This window comes from Rhinopithecus bieti, unplaced genomic scaffold, assembly GCF_001698545.2.
Source record: "Rhinopithecus bieti isolate Rb0 unplaced genomic scaffold, ASM169854v2 scaffold_11803, whole genome shotgun sequence".
NCBI classification, from domain to species: Eukaryota; Metazoa; Chordata; class Mammalia; order Primates; family Cercopithecidae; genus Rhinopithecus; species Rhinopithecus bieti.
Genome location: NW_016807064.1, coordinates 548,731 through 574,239, shown reverse-complemented (window position 1 = coordinate 574,239; position 25,509 = coordinate 548,731). Strand labels below are relative to the sequence as shown.

At 38.5% G+C, this 25,509-nt stretch overlaps 1 protein-coding gene across 2 annotated transcripts in view; it reads left to right on the top strand.

Moving 5' to 3' along the window:
* STMN2 (stathmin 2) overlaps window positions 1-24,433 on the top strand; it is a 55,370-nt gene extending 30,937 nt beyond the window's left edge. For both annotated transcript variants that reach the window (XM_017879839.1, XM_017879841.1), the window contains 3 exons: window positions 88-260; window positions 13,221-13,412; window positions 23,090-24,433. In XM_017879839.1, coding sequence (XP_017735328.1) covers window positions 88-260; window positions 13,221-13,412; window positions 23,090-23,149 — 425 coding nt within the window. In that variant the 3' untranslated portion in view covers window positions 23,150-24,433. The remainder of the gene's footprint in view (window positions 1-87; window positions 261-13,220; window positions 13,413-23,089) is intronic.
* The last annotated feature ends 1,076 nt before the right edge of the window (window positions 24,434-25,509 follow it).

The window sequence follows — 25,509 nt, the reverse complement described above, 5'->3', positions numbered from 1 at the left end:
CTTCCAATTGCTGTAATCTAAATTATTAAAATAAACCCATGCTATAAGCTTTATATGCTTAACATTTCTCAAATGTTCATTTTTCAGATATGGAAGTGAAGCAAATCAACAAACGTGCCTCTGGCCAGGCTTTTGAGCTGATCTTGAAGCCACCATCTCCTATCTCAGAAGCCCCACGAACTTTAGCTTCTCCAAAGAAGAAAGACCTGTCTCTGGAGGAGATCCAGAAGAAACTGGAGGCTGCAGAGGAAAGAAGAAAGGTAACTTTTTCCATAGGTTTTCCTTCACTCTCTCCCTCCCCTTCTCCTCCCTCTCACACATGCGGGCACACCCACACGCACACACATACAGAGAACAATGACAGCTGAACCTGCGCCATCCCAACATGTATAGGTTTTCAGTAAACACAGAGCCAGGCTAGTTGGGGTAAAAACTGTAGATAAATGCTAATTTTAGGCTAGCCAAACCAGAGCTCTCAGAAACGCAAAGAGCTTCAGTGCCCTAGTGCCCCTTCCCCTATATCGAATCCCCTTATCATAAAAGCCTCCCTTCCCTAGACCATCAGGCAGACGCACTGTAGAGAAAACACAGCCCTGTCAAACTCCAGTGGTGGGGAGGGGAAGGAGTGCTGCTTCCTCCCTCTCAGGATCTGTGTCGCCCCCTGTGTCAGGCGTGGTTTTCCTTGGAATTACAAATTACAAGATCTTCCCTCCAAGATCTTTCCTGCCCAGATGCTGTTCTCTTGTTCTCTTGGCCACAGAGTAAGGGCCAAGAGCTTGCCCTATTCCTCCTCAGAGTCCCACTGCCTGCAGTGGAAGTTGGTCCTTCCAATATCAGGACCTTCTCTGAGAGCTTTGAATATGTTCTTTATCTTTTTCTAAGCCTTGATGGGTTTTTTTTCTCTTTTTGCCATTGGTCCCTGCTTGTATTAAAGAGCTTTTCTTTTGCCAAATTTTTAACTTTCCATAATCACATGGCTAAGAAGAGCCAAGGGTATTAATATTTGAGAGCATTCAGGAATCCTAGGGACTCTATACACAGACAGAAGTTGTCTGAATGTGTCTGTTCCAACCATGTGGTTATGGTAGTTAATCCCATCAAGGTACTCTTGATCATCCAAACATGATATTCTTTTAGGTAATTCATCTCCTACATTGTATTTCCCATTACTTTTTATGATACAATTTTAGAATCAGGTAATCACTAAGAACATGTTCCCTGCACAGTTTTATGATATTGTCTGTAAAAAGTCAGCCAACACTTTGGACACTTCTATGTTGGATAATTAAAAAGAGAATGAAGATAGTCCTTCTCCTAAAGATTGAATTCTCCAAGAGAGAATCCAGGACAAACACAGATGTGCTGTGCATAGTATATGTGCGTATATACACACATATATGTACACAAATATGTGTATTATCAAATAATGAGGCTCAAACATTAGAAATCCTTAGATTAAATTTTCTAAACAAGAAAACACTAATATTTGTAGATGAAAAAAAATCCTCCTATGATGTGTAACATGCTGATCTCAATTTTCACCTAAGAGTGATGTTCTCCAAATGTCTGATGAGTATTTCATATATATATATATATACAATTACAATGATAATTGGTATATATAGATATCTATATTATAGCTATATTATATATAGCTATCTCTATATATTACATATACCAATTATAGATATAGATATAACAATGGTAACTGGTATATATGTGATGTGTATATGTGTATATGTATACTGTAATTATATATTAATATTGGTATACATATACCATAATTATATATTAATATTGGTGTGTGTATGTGTGTGTGTGTATGTATATATAAAATACTAGTTATCATTGTTCTAAATTTAAAAAACAGGAACCTGAGCTACTAAGTTGACTGTATATATACAGGAAGTTGCTTTAAAACATTTATATCAGTTTTTTGTTGTTATTTATAGTTTATTCTCATAGTAAAGCTAAAATAAATTATTCAAAGTTATCAAAACTTTGCTACCAACAGATATAAGCAATGCCTAAAACAGTAGAGAGCATGTTGCACCCAAAGCAGTTTAAGTTCTGACCCAAGCACTGGCATCTTATAGGCAATAGGTAGAGATATGAGTCATAGGTTGACATATATTGAGATGCTATGGCTTGATTAGAATACAGAGCCAGTGGCCAGGCGTGGTGGCTCAAGCCTGTAATCCCAGCACTTTGGGAGGCCGAGACGGGTGGATCACGAGGTCAGGAGATCGAGACCATACTGGCTAACCCGGTGAAACCCCGTCTCTACTAAAAAATACAAAACTAGCTGGGCGAGGTGGCGGGCGCCTGTAGTCCCAGCTACTTGGGAGGCTGAGGCAGGAGAATGGCGTGAACCCGGGAGGCGGAGCTTGCAGTGAGCTGAGATCCCGCCACTGCACTCCAGCCTGGGGACAGAGCGAGACTCTGTCTCAAAAAAAAAAAAAAAAAAAGAGAATACAGAGCCAGTGACTGAGGTGAAATTAAAACTCAAACCAAAATTCAACATCCTGATTTAGGATGTTGCTGGTGTTTCTAGGTAATATACTTCTTAATTTGAAAGAAATAATTGAGGATAAAAAAAGAACTGGGATCATCAAAATTAACTAGGTGTCCTTATAAAAGTCCCTGAGGTTACTAATTAATGAATCTGATAAAGCTCCTGCACCCTGACAGCAAGAAATTATCAATGATTATACATTTAAACAATTGAATTGAACTAGAAACTGGCCACATGTTTAAAAGACATTTACAAATGTAATTATCCAGTGTTATGATGCCCAGAAAAAAAGTATTCCTTGGAACACTTTAAAAGCTATATTTCATCACCTTTCCAGTTATTTGTTAAAATTTTGTAATGCAAAATCACCATACAGATTATGTCCTAGTGGTCGGGTTTTATTTTATACTTTTTATTTTTTGTTGTTAATGGTAGAGTTTTAATTAAAAGAAAATACAACTAATTAGCAGAAAGTGCCAACTTTAAAAAATCACTAATTGATTTTACTCTATTGGGTTATATTGACTTAATTAGCACTAATTTAAAGAACTATTAATTCTCTTTTAAGAGACTTTAGCAAGTGCATATATCTCAGTAATTATGTTAGTAAGGACATGCCTATAACCAAAACCCAACTCAACTAGTTAAAACAAAAAGCAAATATGGGACTAAAAAGTCTAGGAGTGGCGACAGCATTAGAAACAGCTGGATCCAGGGATCACAGTATTATCAGAAAGTTTTCTTTTAATGCCTGTCATCTCTTCCTGCATTTAATTGGTTTCATTACCAAGAAAGTTAAATTTCAATAGTCAGTTCCAAATTATTTTTCTCACAACTTAGTGCCTCTGGCAGAAACAGAGCTTCTTTTTCCCAATAGTTTAATGAAAGTCCTGAAATTGAGTTTCAATGGCCTGACCTGGATCACATGTCCAACCTAGAATCAATCACTGTGGCCAAGAGGATGTAGTAGTTTGATTTGCCAGCCTGAATCACATGCCCACCACTGACCTGCAAAGGGTTTAACTAAGATCCCTGGGGTAAGAATTGTGGAGGAGTAGTTCCCCAGAAGAAAATCGAGGTGTTCTCCCAAGAGGAAGGGATAGTGGATCTTAAGTAAACAAAACTATGGATGTCTACATTTTCTATCTATAAATGTTTAGTGTTCCTATAACAAGTAGAATAATTATTTAGTTCATACACTATTCAATTTGCAACTCTCTTCTGTTGCCCTGCTGCAGTTATTTTCTTATAGATGGAATGAAAAATATCAATCTAGGCAGCTCTGTGAAACAGTACTGTCCAAGGAATATAATGTGAGCCAGGCCGGGTGTGGTGGCTCATGGCTATAATCCCAGCACTTTGGGACGCCGAGGCAGGTGGATCATCTGAGGTCAGGAGTTCAAGAACAACCTGGCCACAATGGCGAAACCCTACCTCTACTAAAAATACAAAAATTCACTGAGCGTGGTGGCGGGCACCTGTAATCCCAGCTACTGGGGAGGCCGAGGCAGAAGGATTGCTCGAACCCAGGAGGTGGAGATTGCAGTGAGCAGAGATGGTGCCATTGCACTCCAGCCTGGATGACAGAGCAAGACTCCATCTCAAAAAAAAAGGAAAGAAAGAAATATAACTTAAGCCATATGTGTATTTTTAAATTTTCTACAAGCCACATTTTAAAATAAATGTGAAATGAATTTTAATAAAATATTCTTCACCCAATATATTCAAAACATTATTTCAATATGCACATAATCAATATAGAAGTATTAATGAGCTGTTTCACATTCTTTTATTCATACTAAGTATTTGAAACCCAGTGTGTATTTTACATTTACAACTCTTTTCAGTTCATGTTAGATATATTCCCAGTGCCTAGTAGCCAAAGGCAGCCAGTAGCAGATATACATATTAAAACAGAAAACATCTAGGGAATAATGGGGAAACTTTAGGCCTAAGTTTTTAAAATCAATACCAGATAATTATTCAGATTCAACTTCACTTTTACATATATATATTCTTTAAAAATTACATTGATATGGGAACTCGGAAAGTTCAAAATACATTTCCATTCTATGGCTTTAATCTTTACATTGTCAGAGCTAATGCAAGTGTGAAGTTTAGGATGCACTGTAAGTAATAGGATCTTCTAAATCTCACGCCCTCTTGTTCAGCTACCTACTCTATTTCTATTTCAGTTCCTCACTGTGGGGAGGGGACTTCTCTGAACCTGGGTTTCACCTCTTACTCTCTTTCATGGTAACTGGGTTTTCCTTTGCAGCACCTAGCACAATTTGTAAGTAATTAGTATTTATTGGCATATTAGTATTTATATGCATATGTATTTATTTAACCCTATGTCTCCCACTAGATTATAAACTCCATGAAGATAGAACTTGTCTTTTGTTTAATAGTGCTTGGCAATAGTTACTACTACAAAAAATATTTTTCTTTCTTATTCAACTCCTGTTAGCCATTGCCTGAGTACTACAAATGTTTTTAAGTGAATAAATAAATAATAACTTACAGGGCCAAATGTGAAAGTGGCAATATATAGCTTGTTTTGATTTTTTATTCCATCCTCCCATCCTAAAACAATTACAGGCACTAAGTTTCCAAATGACATCTGAAACAGTAGTAAGGAATTCCTAGTCTGGGCAAAATCACTCAGTCAACAAATATTTATCAAGCACTTACTATTTGGCAGGCCCCGTTCTAGGCACAGGGGATACTCATCAACCTTACATTCGAGTGGGAGAGAAAGAGCTAATAAATACATATGCAGCATATTAGATGACACAAAATTATCAGGACAAAGAGAATTGGGGGTGTGGGGGTGAAAGAAGCTATAATATATTATATAATTATTACTATATATAATAATATAATTATTGGATAGTCAGAAAAAAACCTCTTGAGTAAGAGAACATTTGAAAAGAAGCACAAAGGTAGCAAGGGAGTAAGGCAGGCAGCTCTTCTCTGGGATCTGAACATTCAAAGTAATGAGAGTAACAGGTACGAAGGCCCTGAGATAGCAATGTACGAGGTGCATTTGAGAAATAGCACAGAGGCCAGCGTGGCTGAAGCTGAGAGAGCAGGGGGAGGGTGGTAGCAACTGAAGTCAGAGGTAGCAATTAAGGACTTTGACTTCGCATGAAATGGGAGATTATTAAGGATAATAAAGCCATTTCACTACTTTATGTGAGTTGCAGCATCTTTTTAAAGAAGTATCTGGTTTTAAAAGGGGAGATGACTAGAAAAATAAATAGTATTAGATAAATAGAGAAAACACGAAAATGTTCTAGACTAAGACAGTGATTCCAGAACTAAGGATCCACAGAGGCAAGAATGCGGAAAGTGTGTGTTTCAGAGAAGTGGGTAGACCAGTGGTTTGGACTAGTGGATTTGGATAAGGAGTTTGAGAGTAGTGAGGTGAGATTAGGGAGGGCTATGAATGCCAGGTGAGTGGGCAAATTCCATTATGTAAAGAGTAAGGAGTCACTATAGACTTTCCAAAAATACATACACGTTCCACCTGGCCCAGAGGTTAGCAACATTCCATTGCCCTGGACTTATTTCCTTTCCTATAAGTTACAGGTTTCTGAAGATTCTACCTAGCGAACATATTACTTTTAAATAAGTATTAATAAATTATCTTACCATGATTATAACCAAAGGAATCTGTAATTGCTAATTATTTCTGATTCAAAGATAAACAGTTTTGCACTAAATTGACATAATTCTAACTCAAAGTAAATATACAGATAGACATGGATATAGATGTGAAATGTGATTTCTGTTAGGGCGTTTTAAACATAAAAAACTTATGAGTTCTCCTCCCTCCCCCTACCCTTAATGCCTTGAAGGCCTCTTCCTGGGACTTCAGGGACCCCTTCAGGGAACGATTCACTTTGTGTTCAATGTTTTGGCAATTTCCTCACCTCCCCACTCCATCTGTTGACATTACTGCAGCACTGACCATCTGGTTACTAGGTTGGAGTATACTCCCTCAGGCGTCTTTGAGGCAGAATTAATGCTCCAGTGATTAGCTAGTAGAAGAAGCTTGTCATAAAAAGAATAAGCCCTTTCCCTGCTTTCTCTCCATTCTGTGATTATTGCTGGTAGTCAGTGATAATCACTTCTATGAGTCTGTATCAATCTCATCTGGGCAGCTTGAAGCTCATCTCCTAAAATCAAAGTTTCCATAATGCAACTGACCCACAAGGGTGAAATGACATGAACACTTTAACCATCCATTTATCATTTATTCATTCATTCAACCAACATGTATTTGGCCAGAGGCAGCAGAGCTAGCCTAACTATACATCCCAGTTGGCCCAGGACAACCCCAGCTAACTCTTGTTGTTTTGATACCATTATTAATTATTTCTCTTTTATTCTCATAAGTGTTCCAGTTTGGACAATCAATTACATGGGCATCCTTAGCAGGGCACAGTGTTTAAGAGCATCTTTAAAACATTGTCTTTAAGAACCTGTGGTTAAGAGAATATCTGTGTTCAAATCCTGGTTCCACCACTTAAAAGCTGTGTGACCTCAAGCAAGTGACTTAATCTCCCTATGTCTTCTTTCATCAATTTGTAAAATGAGACTAGTAATAGAACTTATGTCATGTACTTAGTGTGAGAATTGGAAGGTTACTCTACATAAAGACATATAACCAGCATGGTAAAAGGGTTAGCAATTACTATGTGAAGATGCATCCAGTTTCTGACCTCACAGAGATTATCTAGCAAACTCATGATTTTATAAAGAAAAGAAGTTTCTCATTAACAGAGACTGAAATGCTGCCATACAATACATTACTTTTTTTTTTTTTTTTTTTTTTTTTTTTTTTTTTTTTTTTTTTTTTTGAGACGGAGTCTGGCTCTGTTGCTCAGGCTGGAGCACAGTGGTGCCACCTTAGCTAATTGCAACCTCCACCTCCCAGGTTCAAGCAATTCTCCTGCCTCAGTCTCCCAAGTAGCTGGGAGTACAAGCACCCACCACCACACCCGGCTAATTTTTATATTTTTAGTAGAGACAAGGTTTTGTCATATTGGCCAGACTGGTCTCGAACTCCTGACCTCAGGTAATCCACCCACCTCAGACTTCTGAAGTGCTGGGATTACAGGCATGAGGCAGAGTGCCCAGACAATATTTTTAAATATTATAAAATATTCTTTATCAAATTGCATAGGAGAAAAGAAAGTTTGATAGGTAATAGATATATAAATAGGTCAGGCCAATTAAAAGTGTCTTGAAAAAATTAACATTGTGAAAACGAAAGGATCTTAATGACATTGATAAAATCTCACCCTAAAAGAGATTAAATTAAAAAGCACGCTACTCGAACCAGTCCAGTGAGATTTCATTAGCATGCTCTCATTACTGGCATAATCAGCTTCAAAGTCACTACGCCTCTGAAAGGAAGATGTGTTGCTTATTCTTAATAAAATGGCATAAAAGTGGATCATTAGTCACCAAACATGATAGACTTACCTTTACCGTTTGTTGGTATCTCACATTGTAGATGGCAATTAAAATGGAATCCAGGGAAAGAGGGGGTGGTTTGTATAGCAATGGATTATGAAACAAAGTACTGGATTATTCACAACTTGACATTCAGGAAACATTCTGCTCCTTACAGAATATGGCACGTGGGCCACAGAGTCTTCCTGTGTGCTACCTTCTCGGTGAAGAAGAGCACCCCCACGTTTCTTTTCCTAGGAGCTAACCACAGTAAATCCATTACACACTTTAGCAGAAGGGCTCATTCTAAAGGTCTTTGGATTTTAATCATTTTAAATTTCCCGTTACGCTTCGGGCTCTTCAACGCGAAGTGAATATTGTACTCTTTGGTTTTACATAATTATATTCAACTGTCATATTTGGAATATAATTATTTATATTCAAACAGGACATTATTTGTGACTTTAGATGGGTCGATAATGGTTTTTCATTGTTAGCAGTAAAGTCAGTAATTACAGACACATCACCTAATCTACTTGTGTAAAGGCATTTTTGGTACTAGGAGATTTAGTGTCTGATCAACGGTCCTGGATAGCAAGTAATGTATCCTCCAAATAATGAAAAGTGACAAGAAAATAAATATGTTTACTTCAGAAATAAATGGAAAATTAGTGCTATCTAAAATGTAGTCTTAAGTCTCATCTGTGTACATAAAATAAAATGAGTTTTATGTACCAGTTACTCAAATTTATCTTCCACTCCATTTGTACAGTAATTAAACTTTTATACTCAGTAATATAAAAATTGGTAATTAACCTCTTTGCAAAATGTTAAAGTGTTCCTAAATGTACAATAAGTCTCCTTCCCTGTCTCATTGTTTTTCCCTTCATGTACCTCTCATGTAATTATTTCAATGATTGAGTTCAGTGTGAGGAGGTTTATGCCTAGAAAAGGTGCTCACCAGTAATGTGCCTCAGTTCCCATAATAGCAAGATGGAGAAGGTCCCTTAGTCTCCCGGAATGTCACGTTGAACATCTCAGTTCTATATTTTGCCCTGATATTTGCATTATATCAGCTGATCGTTGTCTTGCCCTAATTTTCCATTTTAATATTTTAGTGACCTTCTATGTTAGGTACAGGTTATTTAGAAGTGTTCCTCCAAGGCCAGATACTTTTTCCTTGGACAATTTATTTTTAACAACTTTTAGTGATTCTCTCACTTCACCACCCTCCCTGTCACAAGTCCATGCAATCACAATTCCTTTCTGCTAATCTGCACAGTCAAGATATAAAGTAAGAATACCTATTTGAACATGTAGTGAGAACGTTACTTCTTTGCCAAAAATGAAGGAAAATGCTGCTACTTTTGTATATCACATGTTTTTTATTCTACAGCCTCACTCATTTCATGTCATGTTTTAGTGCAGTTTTCTGGACTAACTGCTTATTTTCTCATTGACTAAACTGCCTATTTGCTCATTGGAATCAGAACCAATTTTCTTCCTTGAGGGTCTGACTAGAAAATTAAACTATGTTCATGTGAGAATCAAGTTCTACCTAAGAAATGAGTTAGAGGAGTCATGGGCAGCAATATCTATCTGGATGCTACACTGTGAAAAAGGAAGAGAGGTTATGCCTTTCTGCCCCAATGGGGTAGCAGAGACCTTAGGAACTGAGGTAGATGCCCCCATGGTTATTAGCTCCACTGAATAATTAGTTCAAAAATTGGCTGCTGGACAGGTGTCGTGGTACACGCCTATAGTCCCAGCTACCCGGGAGGCTGAGGCAAGAGAATCTCTTGAGCCCAGGAATTTGAGGCTGTACTAAACTAAGATCACACCACTGCACTCCAACCTGGGCAACAAAGCAAGACCCTGTCTCTAAATTTTAAAAAAATTCAGTGCTTATGAATAGAGACTAATATAGGAAGTTATAAGTATTTCCTCAGGATAGAATGCTTTCCACCATAATTGACTTCACATCCTGTATTTTTGTGTGTGTGGACATAAGCTTTAAATATATGAAACACAGACAATTATTAGGTCCTGCAAATGTGTGAGTTGAGATAATAGTGGATATAACATTCCCTTCCAGAGTGTAAGAAAAGGCACCACAGAAGTGAGCAGCCCTGAAGCACAGCTTGGCCCAGTTTGGCAGGTCTCTGTGAGTTAGCAGCAAACTCACGTGACCACACTCTGTACTGCCTTCTGTTTCTGTTTCACCCCATTAATTGTGCTAAAGAAATGCACTTGACACCTATGCTGTGTAATCTCATTTAGCCCCAATAGCTACAAAAGTACTAACCCCATTAAATTGAGGCATTTCAAACTGAGCCAAACGTTGCACTCCAGTAAATGCAGTAGGCATTGGTTATAATGGGAATTCTCCATTATTCATAATGGGAACTGCAGAAGTTTGTTCATGCAGATCAAATGTGTCCCACCAAGGCAAGAAATAAGGAAAAGTGTGTGTTGCTGTATTACCTTGTAATTTCAAAGCCTTCCCGTCTGAATCTATATTTGGTTCTTTCACAAAGGAAAATTAAGAACGCAAATGTAAACATTAAGTTAAAACACAACTGAACGAAGTGCCAAAGTTAATTGGAGCATCTGAAAATGAAACATTTGGCAGTTGCAGTGGCCTCTTGATAATAATGCACAGTAACTCTCTGTAAACTGATCCTGTCTGAAGAGCAGCAGGCGCATGGCCCCTGGCCATGAAGTCTATCTCAAAACGCCAGGGTCAACAAAGCAGGATGCAAACCCAGGCTTTCTGAATACCAGGTTAGGGCTCATGTCACTGTGCCGCAGGAGTTTCTGTAGAAAGGCTACTTTTAAAAAGTGGCCATTAAAAATTCAGGTGGATCCTATCTAGGGCAGTAACGGAAACACTGATCTATGAGAAGAGGAGCAGGAAGGAATTGTTAAACCACTGTTACATTGCACCCGGCGCGGTGGCTCGTGCCTCTAATCCTAGCACTTTGGGAGGCTAATGCGGGCGGATCACGAGGTCAGGAGATCGAGACCATCCGGGCTAACACGATGAAATCCCGTCTCTACTAAAAATTCAAAAAATCAGCCGGGTCTAGTGGCGGGCACCTGTAGTCTCAGCTATTAGGGAGGCTGAGCCAGGAGAATGGCGTGAACCCGGGAGGCGGAGCTTGCAGTGAGACGAGACCGCGCCACTAGGCGATTTACACACACATCTCTCCCTGTAATAATTCCGTAGTCCTGATAACAGCAAATAAGCAAAGTCTATGTAGGATGATTTACCGACAGTCCCACCTAGAGGCAGGAGAGTGAACCAGCTAGAAAATGTTTTATTCATACTTCTTCCAGAAAGGCGTCATTGGAGTTTGAACTCTATTTATGTTATACTTTTCTTATTTTTTTGTATTAGTTTTCCTGAAACTAATCCAAAGTAAGAAAGTGTTGGTTCCACTAAAAATGTCCTGAAACCTGCCAAGCACAGTGGCTCACACCTATAATCCCAGCATTTTGGGAGGCCAAGACAGGGAGATCACTTGAGCCAGGAGTTCAAGACTAGCCTGGTCAACATGACGAAACCCTGTCTCTACTAAAAATACAAAAATTAGCAGGACATGGTAGCACACACCTGTAATCCCAGCTACTCAGGAAGCTGAGACATGAGACTTGCTTGAACCTGGGAGACAGAGGTTACAGTGATCAGAGATCACGCCACTGCACTCCTGCCTGGGTGACAGAGCAAGACTCTATCTAAAAAAGAAAACAAAAACAAATAAATAATAAACTGTCCTGGAACCATTATGGGTTCCAGGACATAAGCAAGAGGCAGGGCTGGTTCCCAGGATTTTCTGTCTAATCTCCAGTGAGCCACAGACCCATTCCTGATCAACTTCAGAATAAACACATCAATAAAGAAGTGTAAGGCTGTCTGACCTTACCATTTCTATAGAATTTTATTTGAAGAGAAGTTTCTCCTTTCTCCAGGCCCCATATTGTTTATACAACAAGACCTTTCCAGTAAATGCCCACAACCACTACCATCAACTAAAATGTTTTCCCATTAATGCTTTCAATGGTAATCAGTATTTTACAGGGCACTTAGGAATATTTTTTGATCAACCATTGTTTAGATATTCCCATTTATAATTACTCTTGTGAAGGATCACCTCAGGGTATCAGCTGATCCTAAGAAATTATCCAGGAGCCATGAGTGTGTAATAATTTAGTCTTAAACCTGGATAGGTCAGTATTAGGTAGGACTTTTCTCAGCTGCATAATGGGGAGAATAAAAAGAATATGGAAAGAAGTTACATAACACATCCTGGGTCACAAACAGAGGTAAGACTTGAACACAGACCTGACATCAAAGCCCATGCCAGTAGGACTTACAAAAGGTAGACTGGACTACCTGCATTTGAATCATTAGTGATGCTTATCACTGGGCCTCACCAAAGAACCTTGGAATCAGAATCTCTGGAGGTAGATGCCAGGCACCTGCATTGTTATCAAGTGCTCCAGTGATCACCATCCACTGTACAGAGTCATACAGCCTCCTGACGCTGGAAGAACATTACAGTGCTCAAAGTGTGGGGCAGGGTGTACATCTGGATCTAAATCACTGAGCAACCACAGGATTTCAAGAGAGGGTCAAAACAAAGACTTTCTGCTCTCTGTGGCCAAGTGAACACTAAATCTGCACTGTTCTCAGATCTCCAAAGACACTTTGGTGTATGGGGGATGGGGGTGGAGAAAGGGAGTGAATAAAAGGAGAAAGTGAATTTGATGATTTGATTGATGAAAGTTGAAAAGCTCATTGTAAGGCCTAGCCTACAGTTGATTAAAAAACAATGGATCAGGAAGATCAGAACTTGCCTCAGTCCTCAACCATTTTCCTCAGGCTTTAATGGGATATTGCCATCCAGTAATTCATTATAGAGTTTTCTGTTGCATAAATGCTTAGCAACAACTTCTTTTTTAAAAAAATTTGTAACTCCTCAATGAGGATTAAATGCTTTTTCTTCTAAGACAGTCTGAAATATATTCACAGCTGAAAATTCAGCTAACCACATTTCCCAACTAGCCACATTCTGTAGAAAACTCTAAGCCATGCAGATGAGTACAGACTTGACAATAGTGCTCAAGGCTGGAAGTACTATTCATCGGAAAAGAATGCTCCCTCCAATTGGTGGGCTATTATTCTGCTAGGTTTGTGTTTGGATAATTATAAGATGGCTATGTTTTTCTTCCCCAGTCTCAGGAGGCCCAGGTGCTGAAACAATTGGCAGAGAAGAGGGAACACGAGCGAGAAGTCCTTCAGAAGGCTTTGGAGGAGAACAACAACTTCAGCAAGATGGCAGAGGAAAAACTGATCCTGAAAATGGAACAAATTAAGGAAAACCGTGAGGCTAATCTAGCTGCTATTATTGAACGTCTGCAGGAAAAGGTAATCTCAGCAGAGTCCTGAGCAGATGGATATATTCATATGCAACACAGCTGGGTGAACTTCCATATGCCTGAGCACCGGAGACTAAGTCAAAATTTGTTGCAGGTGTGAGGACAACTAACTGCCATGGGCAGGGTCTCACAGTGCAGCAATGACTTAGCAGGGGGTGCAACATGGTAGAGGAATGGGAATCCAAATTAGGCTGGAATTTTTTTCAATTTTTCCCATGATGAGTGGATTTAGGGAGGCTGATTCATGCTTTTGAAATGTGTAAGACTTCTATACAAGCCTCACAAGGCAATCTATAGGAAAAATGTGACATTGGAAATATTAATGTCAGTATATTATATTGATATAAAATATAAATAACATTTGATTTAATATTTAACATATGGCTTTAAATATATATATTTAATTAAAATATTAAATTAGAAAAATATATTTGCCAGAAAAGGCCAAGGTATTTATGAACACTGGTAAGCCCATTCTAGGGTATAACAGCATCACATGGGACCATAGCAAAGATTAGCTCATAGGGGATGTTTCATCCAGTTCTGGTATCCTGGTGCCCTTCTCCTCAACAACCTAAACGTATACTCATTCCCATGAGTCAGGAGGAGCTGTGCTGGAGTTGCTCTGAAAAACGCTCTCTTTCACTTTTGTACTCTCTATGCTGTTTCCCACCTATCCCCTCAAAAAACCTTTCCTTTGAAAATATACAGTATAGCTATGAGTAGTTTAGCTGTGTCCGTTTCCACAAAATTGGATTAAGCATTGAGAAACAGGATGTTTCAGAAAGATGCCTCAATCCTTTTCTGAGCAGTCAGTCATGCTTCCCGCCAGTAGCGAGTGCCTTTGTGTGATAAGCATTGGAGATGCAGAGCAAAACAGGAGTGTGCCTGTCATCAGAGCCCTAAGAGTTTAGTCAGATGAGCCTCCTGTTTTCTGACTATTTCTCAGAGTTTCATGTCTTCTATTAGAGATGTCCCATCTCATCTAAGTTTCAAACAACCTTATCCTAGGGTTCTGATGATTCTGTTTTCATTCTCAGTCTCTGACTGCAAATACCCAGCTAGAAACAAAGGAAATCAGGCATGAAACCTTTTAAGGATACAGTTGCATGGAGTCTTCATTTGTGCTCTTGAGGAATTTTTGAAAGCATTGCTGGGAAAGGGTGCGTGGGCTCTGATGCAGCAGCAAGACACTGAGGCTCTCAGAGGTACATGGACAAGGACTGCTGACTTGGGCAAGAGCTGGAATAGTTATCTGATGCCTGATCCAAAACATGAAAGTTCGGATTAAATTTTTATTTATAAGCTGGTGTTTTTATACTCTCCGAACAATGTCATTGCTTTTCACCCAAATGAGTCAAGTCACGATTTGGAAGAGGCAACAGAATTTGGCTCTCTTCAGGTGATTTATGGTGGTATAGGAACATATGTTTTACTCAGACACAGGAGAGCAAAGTTCCATTTGCTGAAGTTTACTCCCATGGCCATAAACCAGTCAGTCTTCTTCCATCTGCCCCCATTTTGCACTTCTCTAGAGAACTAAGGATGTTCCTGCTTGACCAGTGCTCGTAACATGGACAGCAGAGGGCCACTATGTGATCTCTTTGAGATCACTGTGACTCAACATTCATCTCACATCCTAGGCCCTAAAAAAATTGAGTGACGTTGCTAGGAACAGTACCTGAGGATCCTATTGCAGCATTCTCAATTAGGCCTCAATGCAAGATTTATATCACTGGAAGTCCCAGAGCATTTTTATTTTTCAAATTGCACATACCCAAACACAGGGCATAGCCTCCTTTTTTTTGTTAGTTTGTTTTTTTGAGACAGAGTCTCGCTCTGTCACCCAGGCTGGAGTGCAGTGGCACGATCTCAGCTCACTGCAATCTTTGCCTCCTGGGTTCAAGTAATTCTCATGCCTCAGCCTCCCAAGTAGCTGAGATTACAGGCGTATAGCACCACGCCCAGCTAATTTTTGTATTTTTAGTAGAGACAGGGTTTTACCATGTTGGCCAAGCTGGTCTCAAACTCCTGACCTCAAGTGATCCACCCGCCTCGGCCTCCCAAGGTGCTGGGATTACAGGTGTGAGCCACAGTGCCCAGACAGGGCATATCCTTCTTGATTTCAATTGTAAAATAGTTCATAAAATTTCCGTATTTTATCTAGTATTTCCAGAAGTGCTAGCTTTTAATAGGCCATTTCTTTCCTCTCTCTGTGTTTTTTCTCTTTACCCAGCCCAGCCATGCTCAGCTCGTTTTCTCAATCTTTCCACTCCCACCCAAATTTAGTGCCCTCCTGCATACATACATACATGCACACCTGCAGACCACTTTTCCTGCAAATAACCTGAAGAGTGCTTAAAAGTCCTGACATCAACCCACAGAATCTCCAAGGATGGGACCCAGCTTCCATGCATTTTGAAAACTCTCCGTATGATTCCAATATGCAGCCAGATTTGCAAACTAGTGGTTTGTAGCCTTTTCTGATTTAAATCTCAGCTGTCAGCATTCTATCCCATGTCAAATAATGCAGCCCAGATAATTTCTAGGACCACATTTTTTCTGGTATTTCATAGCTAATGAGGTGCTTTTCAAATCTAATAGGATCTTTGGCCAGTGGCAGTCAAGATCTTTTATCTCCTCAGTAAAGAGGAAATACCAAATTTACTTTGATTTGATGTATATCACATAGGTGGATTTAGTACAAAATTGTTGTTTACATATTGTGAATGTGTTTGTGTATACTAAAACTACTTTGCTTTTTCCTAAAATAAGACAAAGTTTTATATTATAAGCAATATTTAGCATTTTGTTTGAATGAAGTTATTCCTATGAAACTAGAAATTTAAAAGAGGGTCAGTAATAACAGTAAAGCCAAAAGGCATGAAACTGCCAATGTAACATAAGCTGTTCTGAAATCTACCATAGCAAAAGATAATTATGCTGGGCATGGTGGCTCACACCTGTAATCCCAGCACTTTGGGAGGCCAAGGCAAGAGAATTGCTTGAGGCCAGGAGTTCAAGACCAGCCTGGGAAATATAACGATACCTCATCTCAAACAAAAATTTAAAAATTACCCAGCAGTGGTGACACATGCCTGTAGTCCTAACTACTCCAGAGGCTGAGGTGAAAGGATCGCTTGGGCCAAGGGGTTCAAGATGGCAGTGAGCTAATATCGTCCCACTGCACTTCAACCTGAGAAAGAGAACAAGACCCTGTCTCTAAAACAAAAAGAGAAAAAAAAAATGACTACTTCTGAAATGATACCTATTAATGAGTTAACCATTCAATTAATATGTACTGAGTCCCTACTATATGCTTAGGAACCTTTGTAATATCAAAGACATTTACCAACCATGTCCTTCCCAATACAGATGATAAATAATTCAACAATAAATTATATAGCACCAACAATTAGAGAATAAGACAACATGTAGTATGGTCCAATATAGACAGTAAATGCAAAGACACTGAATAATATCAGTAAAAGTAAATTCACATCAAGGTCACTACACCATGCGCCCACCCTTTTGATAGCCCTCACTGGCCCTATCAATTAAGCAAGAGACATGATACAACTTTGTGCAATCTTTTCCACAATCTGCCTACCATTCAGCACTCAGTCCCTTTTCCCTTCAATTAAGAGAATTGAGCATTCAAGCATATTTTCACTATGATGCCCATAATGGTATCTTCAATGTCACTGACTGACAAATTCCCATAAACCTCTCAGAGCCCCAGCCATGTTAGCTCAAATCCTTTAGCTCAAACTGAAAGCCTAAAGCAAAAGCAGCCCTGACTGCACTTCAGAATCTACTGGACAACTCTTTAGGGATTCTGATTTAATTGTCTGGAAAGGGGCCAAGAACCTTGTATTATTTTAAAGGCTCACTAGTAGGCTCTAATATTTAGCCATGGTTGAGAACTACTGTGCTAAAATATTTCTCAAATATGCTTTGTGATGTCATCATAAATTGTATGTTAGTATTTTTTGTCTTTGTTGCATAAGTGTTCTTTCTTCCTCCAAAGAAGAATGTTACACTCATTTTTTATTTCAGTTTCCTGTTTTTATAGCACCTCATCTTAACACTCCAAGCTATTACATAGAAAAGAATCAAATGTGGAGAAGGCTGTGGGAGAAGGGATGCGTGTGCCACAAAGACCTGCATTAGCTGATCTATTGATGTCACATCCAGGACTCAAAAGACTAGTCAGTGGATTATGACTGATACACTGGTGAAGTTAAAAATGTTCTTATTCTTAGAGTGATATGAGAAGTAGAAAGAGAGAGAAACAGAGAAGGGGAGGAGAGGGGGAAAGAGGAAGCAGAGAGAAAGGAAAAGAGGGAGGAAAACACCTGTTCTTGCCATACAGGAATGATTCAAGACATTTTCTTCCTCTCCTGATGTGTCCCTTTCTCCCCTAATGCACTAGGCAGCATCCTGCAGAAAATTCACCACCTGACTCTTTTAGGAACCCTGAGTAGTAGGAGCTCCAAATGACCCAATCAGGAATTGTAGTGAGACAGTTAGTTTTGAAAAATCAGTTAATGCAGGTATAATCATTTTAACAACAATACATCTACTCACTAAACATATAATCTTAATGTCAAATATTTAAATGTAAACTTATTGACCAATCTTTTGATGTAGTTGGGCCCAATACCTTTTCAAAAAATTGATCAGTTAATGGGAGTTCTATGGGGGTTTCTTTTCTTGCCATTATTCACACATTAGCTATGATTTGCAGTTTTAATTTCTTTAAAATAGGGTAGGGACTAAAGACATTTGCAAAATAACCTGGATATAGACTTTTTACAACTTTTCCATAGCTTTTATAGTTGATTCACCCAACATCTACTAAATAGTTCACTTTCTCATGTATTTCCAAAGGTTTCTCTCGACCCTCACAATTCTCCATTAGTGTAGCATTTAATTAAATTAAATAGTTAAATTCTCAAATGCAAATTGCTAAACAGGTGTGGAAATGCCATTGGCAACACAACCAATGAGAAGGAAAGTATGTGGCGATACTAGGGAAGAGCCTTTTCCTCTCAAGCAATTCAGCCTTTAGGAGCCATCAGACAGCAGGACGATGGAAGGAACTGAGAGGATCAACATGGCAAGTCACTGAAGAGGACTTCTACTGAACCTTGTTTAATTCCCCACTTAAACCAGATTGTATCATATCTTCTTTCTTTTGTAATTCTATCATATCATCTTAGTCAGTGCCAAGACTTCCAAGCTCATAACATGGTAACAAATACCAAAGGAGCTTTCAGTATTGTTTAGAAAGGAGAGAAGCAAGTAACCCAGACAAACTTGACAACAGCTCTTCCCTATCCAACCATGAAGTACAGTACTTAGGAAATAAAAGAAATTGTTTCACTATAATTCATCATTTCACTTCTAATATCTAGAAAATGTCAAATGAAAATATTATAGCCATTATTTTAGTGGCAATAGTAGCACATAATACGATGTAACTTAAAATGATAAAAATATTTTCAGGGAATAAGATTCTGCGATTTTTTCCCTAAGAGGTAATTTTGATAATATGTAATTCTTCTATAAATGTCAGTAGTCTTGGGAACACAGGTGGTGTTTGGTTACATGGAAAAGTTCCTTAGTGGTGATTTCTGAGATTTTAGAGCACCCGACACCCAAGCAGTGTACACTGTGTCCAATATGTAGTCTTTTATCCCTCGCCCCCACTCCCAACCTTCCCCCACAAGTCTCTAAAGTCCGTTATATCACTCTTACATCTTTGCATCCTCATTGCTTAGCTCCCACTTACAAGTGAGAACATGTGATATTTAGTGCTCCATTCCTAAGTTACTTTACTTAGAATAATGGCCTCCAGCTCCACCCAGGTTGCTGCAAAAGACACTATTTAGTTCCATTTTATGGCTGAGTAGTACTCCATGGTGTATATATACCACATTTTATTTATCCACTTGTTGGTCAATGGACACTTAGGATGGTTCCATATCTTTGCAATTTCAAGTTGTGTTGCTATAAGCATGCATGCCTGTGTCTTTTTCATATAATTACTTCTTTTCCTTTGGGTAGATACCCAGTAGTGGGATTGCTGGATCAACTGATAGCTCTACTTCTAGTTCTTATGTTTTCCATAGTGGTCATACTAATTTACATTCCGATCAACAGTGTAAAAGTGTTCCCTTTTCATCACAGCCATGCTAACACCTATTGTTTTTTGGCTTTTTAGTTATGGCCATTCTTGCAGGAGTAAGGTGGTATTTCATTGTGGTTTTAATTTGCATTTCCATGATGCTGATAATATTTAACCCTTTAGTTATAGATTTCAGCTATTATCAATTTACATCTATTGCATTATTTTCATCTTTTGTTTTCCTATGATTCTGATTCACGAATAGCATTTGTGCAACCACTTACTATGGAACATATCTGATGAATGAATAATGAAATAGGAAAATGGATTAAAACTAGCCTTTGTTAATTGTTTGCTATAGGCCAGACATTTTTGGATGTACTATCACATTTCGTCCAAACAACAACACTAGAAGAATATACTGTGATTATCCCCATTTCACATGTAAGGAGTCTGGTCTTTAGAAAGGTTAAGTCATTCAGCCAAGATCACAAGTAGACCACAGAGACTAGATTTGAACGAAAGTCTCTTTGACTCCAAACCTTCTTACTAGCTGCGCATGACTCCCAGTCACCATCATCTCAATGCATGAACATGTGCTTTCTTAGCTCACACAACTCACTCCTGACCCCTCTTTCATATTGCAAGTGCATAGTCATCAGTAAAAGAAGGATTTTGATTATATTGACCTCATCTTGAATTTAATTAGGCTCATATGACAGAATTCCATAGATGAAATTGGCATCCTAGGTCATGTAGTCCAAGTCCTTGTTTATATTTGATACCTAGTGAGATTAAAGGGACATTAAAAAGTAAAGAAAGAAAAGACTCCATATTTCTTACCTTCCAGGAGAGAAACTTTTCTATGAAATTAGAGGAAAGAATTAGAGGACCAGAATTTTTCCCAAAATCAACTTTCATACTTTATTTCATATAAAAGGCATAGTTGCACACAATGCTAACATACTGTATTACATTTCCTTTATATTGATGGGAGGAAGGGGGTAAATTGCAGAAAACATTGCAAATTTGGATATGCTTGGGCCTCTGACAGTGGCTAGCAAATATCAGGAGCTCAATAATAAAAAAAATATTATCAAAGAGTAGTCTTCTTGATGAACCTTCTCTGAGTATCACAACTGACTTAGGAACCTCTGGATTCAAGGTCTGATAATTGCGAACAGTGAGCTGATAAGAAAAACAGACTGTGTGGGAAATTATATGCTTCCAGGATGATTGCCTTTGGTTCTCCCACATTTGAAATAAAGTCACATTAACATTTCATGAGTAGATATTTGATAATGTGAATGTAAAGTGTTCGAATAATAGAGTAACTAAAATGCCTGAAAACAAATAATTTTTAATTAGAAACTCATAATTATTTATTTTCTCTTTTCCACATTATTTCAAGTTCACAAATTATATTTATTCTTTCCTATGGCAAAATCCATTTCGTTAACACTAATTTTGAGTTTAACAAGAAGTGTACTCCAAAGTAGTCTAATAATACTAATTATAATGTTTCTTGCTATGTTATCATTTGAATTTATATGAATCTTTAGACTTGAGGCTTCTTTTTCCTAGCATAGTGATGGTCTGGGCTTTTCTCAATTTTGCCAGAGCTCAGCTCTCACTAATTAGTTTCTTTCTGCATGAGAAAAGAATTTGCTTCATCTTTTCCTCATAATAGCAGAACAAAAGAAGAATCAGCTGCATCCATGCTAATTTCCCCTGTGACATTTCCAAACAGGATTTGATTTCTCTATACATGCCTTTTCCTTCTCTTCATGGTTTTGAACATATGCAAAAGCTCATTTAAACCAATTAAATAAAATTGTCTTTAATCTCTTTCTCTAGAGTCAACTTCCTGCTTACTCCAACTCTGTATCTTTGAAGGAAATGTAGGGTGGTTATGCCTTTTTTCTCCCAGAATCTACACTTGAAAAGACACATTTTTCCATGCAACTATAAAATGTTCTCCTCACTCAACATCAAAATTGTACAGCAGGGATTAAGAGGGTGAGCTGTAAAGCCAGGTTCCCTGGGTTTAAATCCCACTTGTTAGAATCATGAACATGGGCAAGTTACTTTACCATTCCTGTGTTTCAGTTTATTCATCTGCAAAATGGGGACAATAATAGAATGTCCACTGTAGGATTATTGTGAGAATTAAGGGACCTAATACGAGTAAAACCTGTACTGATGCAGGTCGGGTACATATTAAGTGTCTAATAAATATTCATTATTATAATATAAAGAAGCCTGTAAATATAGACCCCTTGAGATTAATAGAGTTTAATGATAAGATTTACTTTATAGGTGGTCAAGCTTATTTCCCCTGAACTAAAAGAATCTATGGAGTCTCAAGTAATTTCTGGAGCTTCAGAGGGAAGGAGAGAAGCAATATAAACAACATTCTAAACAGAAATATAAATTATACTAATAATAATTAGCATCTTAAAATTTCAATTCAATGAACATTTATTTAGCACCTATGATATATGCAAGACACTGTGATTTTAGTCATCTGAGGTATAGCCATATACTAAAAAATACTGAGGCCACATTTTCTCCATCAGTTCCCTCCTCAGGAAATTCAGTTCCCAACACAAGGCTAGTACCTTGGTTCCTTACGTAAATAAACATCCACCAATCACATGCTATCTGCAAAGCTCTCTGCTAGGCCCTGCAAATGGAAGAAAAATGAGAAAGCATAGTCCAGGCCCTCAATGAGCTTACAGTCAAATATAACAGAGGAGACAGGAACAGAGAGGGTCATAATAGAAGCTAGAATAAAATGACTGCCGAATAAAAGGAAAGACTTATGCAGGTGTTCAAATGGAAAGTAAGATAAGTTTGCAGATTAGTCTTTGCAGTCTCATAAAAATCTTTGTGGAGAAAAGGACAGTGGTCATAGGGTTTAAAGAGTAAGTTTACAATACTGACCAGTGGAGATGAAAGACTAGCATTGAAAATTGCATGACAAGACAATTCCACTAAACTGAAACATCAAGTGTGTGTAGGAAAAGATGGGGGTTATGACTGGAAAAGTCACTTGGACTGCAGTTATGAAGGGCCTTGACAAACAGGTCAAGAGTTTAAGAAGCAGTATAGAAAGTCTTCATCCCGAATCTAGCCCTCCCAGAGTGTCCATCAGGATTATAAAGTCCTTAAAATATTAGTCAAAAGGAACAACATCATTAGAAATGATAGAGAAACAATAATGTGATGTTTTATTGCCTTTCTCTGGATTTACACTGTGATCCTAATCTTCAAAATTATCTTAATAACATGAACGTTTGGTCATAGTTTTAAACAAAAACAATGTTAAATATATTTTTTAAAACACGATATGTCTTGTAAGATCTTTTCTAACATGACATTTTGTGGGGCCTATATTTTCCTCTCTTCTGAAATGAGAAAAGCTCCTAAAAGTAGACAACAAACTGGGTTACTTCTAGTCAAGCACATGGTATGCAAAGGACCAGACAACAAAGGCCTGTGACATTTCTTCTTCCTTTTGTGTTTTTTAGGAGAGGCATGCTGCGGAGGTGCGCAGGAACAAGGAACTCCAGGTTGAACTGTCTGGCTGAAGCAAGGGAGGGTCTGGCACGCCCCACAATAGTAAATCCCCCTGCCTATATTATAATGGATCATGCGATATCAGGATGGGGAATGTATGACATGGTTTAAAAAGAACTCATTATAAAAAAAAAAAAAAAAAACAGAATCAAAAATTTAAAAAAATCAATGCGGTCTCTTTGCAGAATGTTTTGCTTGATGTTTAAAAAATACCTTGGATCTTATTTTGTAAATACTTACATTTTTGTTAAAAAATACAAGTATTGCATTATGCAAGTTATTTCATAATCTTACATGTCCTGTAACAGGCTTTTGATGTTGTGTCTTTCCACTCAAATGAATTTGCTAGGTCTGTTCTTTTTGAAGCTCCCCATGTCTAACTCCATTCCAAAAGAAAAAGGAGGTCAGTAGACAGTCTATGGTGCTAGAAACCCACCATTGCCTAATGACCTAGAAGGCTTTGTTATCTCTGAGCTTGATTAAGACCATACCTAGATCACAGGTATTATGACTCCACATGAACCTTCACATTTGTTCGCTCATAATCTACTTACTGCCTAAAAACTACAAAACCAGGCTAAGAAATACCACCAGTTAGAGCATTTACTTCTGCTTCTCCTGGATTATGTGCTACAAATGTGCTTTGACTTTAGAAAGGGATGGATGAGAAGACAGATCTGAGACCAATCTGGGTAGAAGCAAAAAGTTGAACCTTTGAAAGTGCTGAACACAAATCCAAATTCGAACGGTTCAAGCAGCCGTGAAATCGCTCTTCATAAAGTGGGCTTAATTCTCTAGTTTAAGTTCTTTTGATGGAATGAATTAATTAATGTGTCAGGTGGCTTATTTGTGGATGCCATGATTGATGATGTTCATTTTAAGCTCTTACCTATAGTACAAGTACATGATGCTACTGAATATTTTTCCACTTGGAAACTGTGAGCTGGTTGTTGCATTAAAACACACATACAAACAAAATCAAAAACACTGCGGACTTTCACTCAAGCTGGTCTTTCTTCCCCAGTGTAAGGCAATCCTGCCTACTAACAACTCCAACAACAAAACACTCCATCTGTGAAGCTGACGCAGTTAAGGGGGCTAGGCAGGGCATTTGTGCCAACTAAGAATCACCAGATACCCAACATAAGTACCTATCGCAGTTTTGAAGTCGTTTCTCCCCAACTCCCAACTCCTGAAGGTTGCTGCCTGCATATTTACTCTTCATTAGTGCTATTTTCCTGTATGTCATTGTGAGCAAGCTGTGATTAATAAAGAATTGGAGTTCTGTGAACTAATAAAGGTTTGGTCTGTTCTCTTGCCCCTTGGTGTGTCTGACCCTGGAGTTCAGGTTTTAAAAGGGTGGCCACTGAATTAGACAATCTCACAAGCAAAGAGATAATAAGGAGAGTTTGAAGGAAACCAGTGCCTTGCTGAGTCATTTCCCTTTGGGAGCAGCAGGCCGCATCTCTTTTCTCTTGCCCTCTGATGGACCAACACAGTGGGAGAGGTCTTCAATCTGTTCCCCTTAAAAATATACAGGACTGAACAAGGTACCGCAAGATTCAGACTGGTAATTCTGAGGGAGAGAGCCCTTTTTGAAACGTTGAAGGTTCCTGGCATTATCTCAAGTTCTCCCCTGTGGCCCACAGAACTCCTCCCCCAGCCTAGGCCGTCTGTTAAGATGTGATCCCTGCCGTACTGCTGAATTTTGTACTGCCAATAAACACACGGCACACATGGGCCCAGCAGGGTCCTATCAGTGACCCAGATGGATCTTACAGGACCAAAGGAACCACATCCAGTTTTAGCAGAAAATCATAAATAATTGAAACCACACAGATTTGTGAATAAGTACAGTGGGCTGTGGTCCATAGGAGCTCTAACAAGCCAAGTTTAGCGTTGCGGCCACCTGGTCTCTATTTTGAATATCCTTTAATATTTGTGGGAATCTAACACTGCTACAAACGATGCCCATGCTTGATGTGATACACATGAGCTTCCAATTAGCATGAAATGAGCTGTCTCTTCATACTGGTTTTATATAGCTTAGTTTGGAAAACATTACTCATTGGGTCAGACCCTGTCATAAGCCCTGGAAACATGAACATGAATGACCACAAGAAGCTCACAGTCCAGTAGCTTATTTGGGCCCAAAACAGCAAACACAATATGTTGGTCAACCTCTGCAGCATACTGGGGAGAAACAGATCATTTCTAAGAAGTTTCTGAAATATTAGAAATAGTTGACAAACTTCTCACATTACCTTGTATGAGAACTGAAACTGCTGACCAGTCCAACTGCCTAATCTTAAAGATGAAGAAGCAGGCTGGGCACGGTGACTCATGCCTGTAATCCCAACACTTTTGGAGG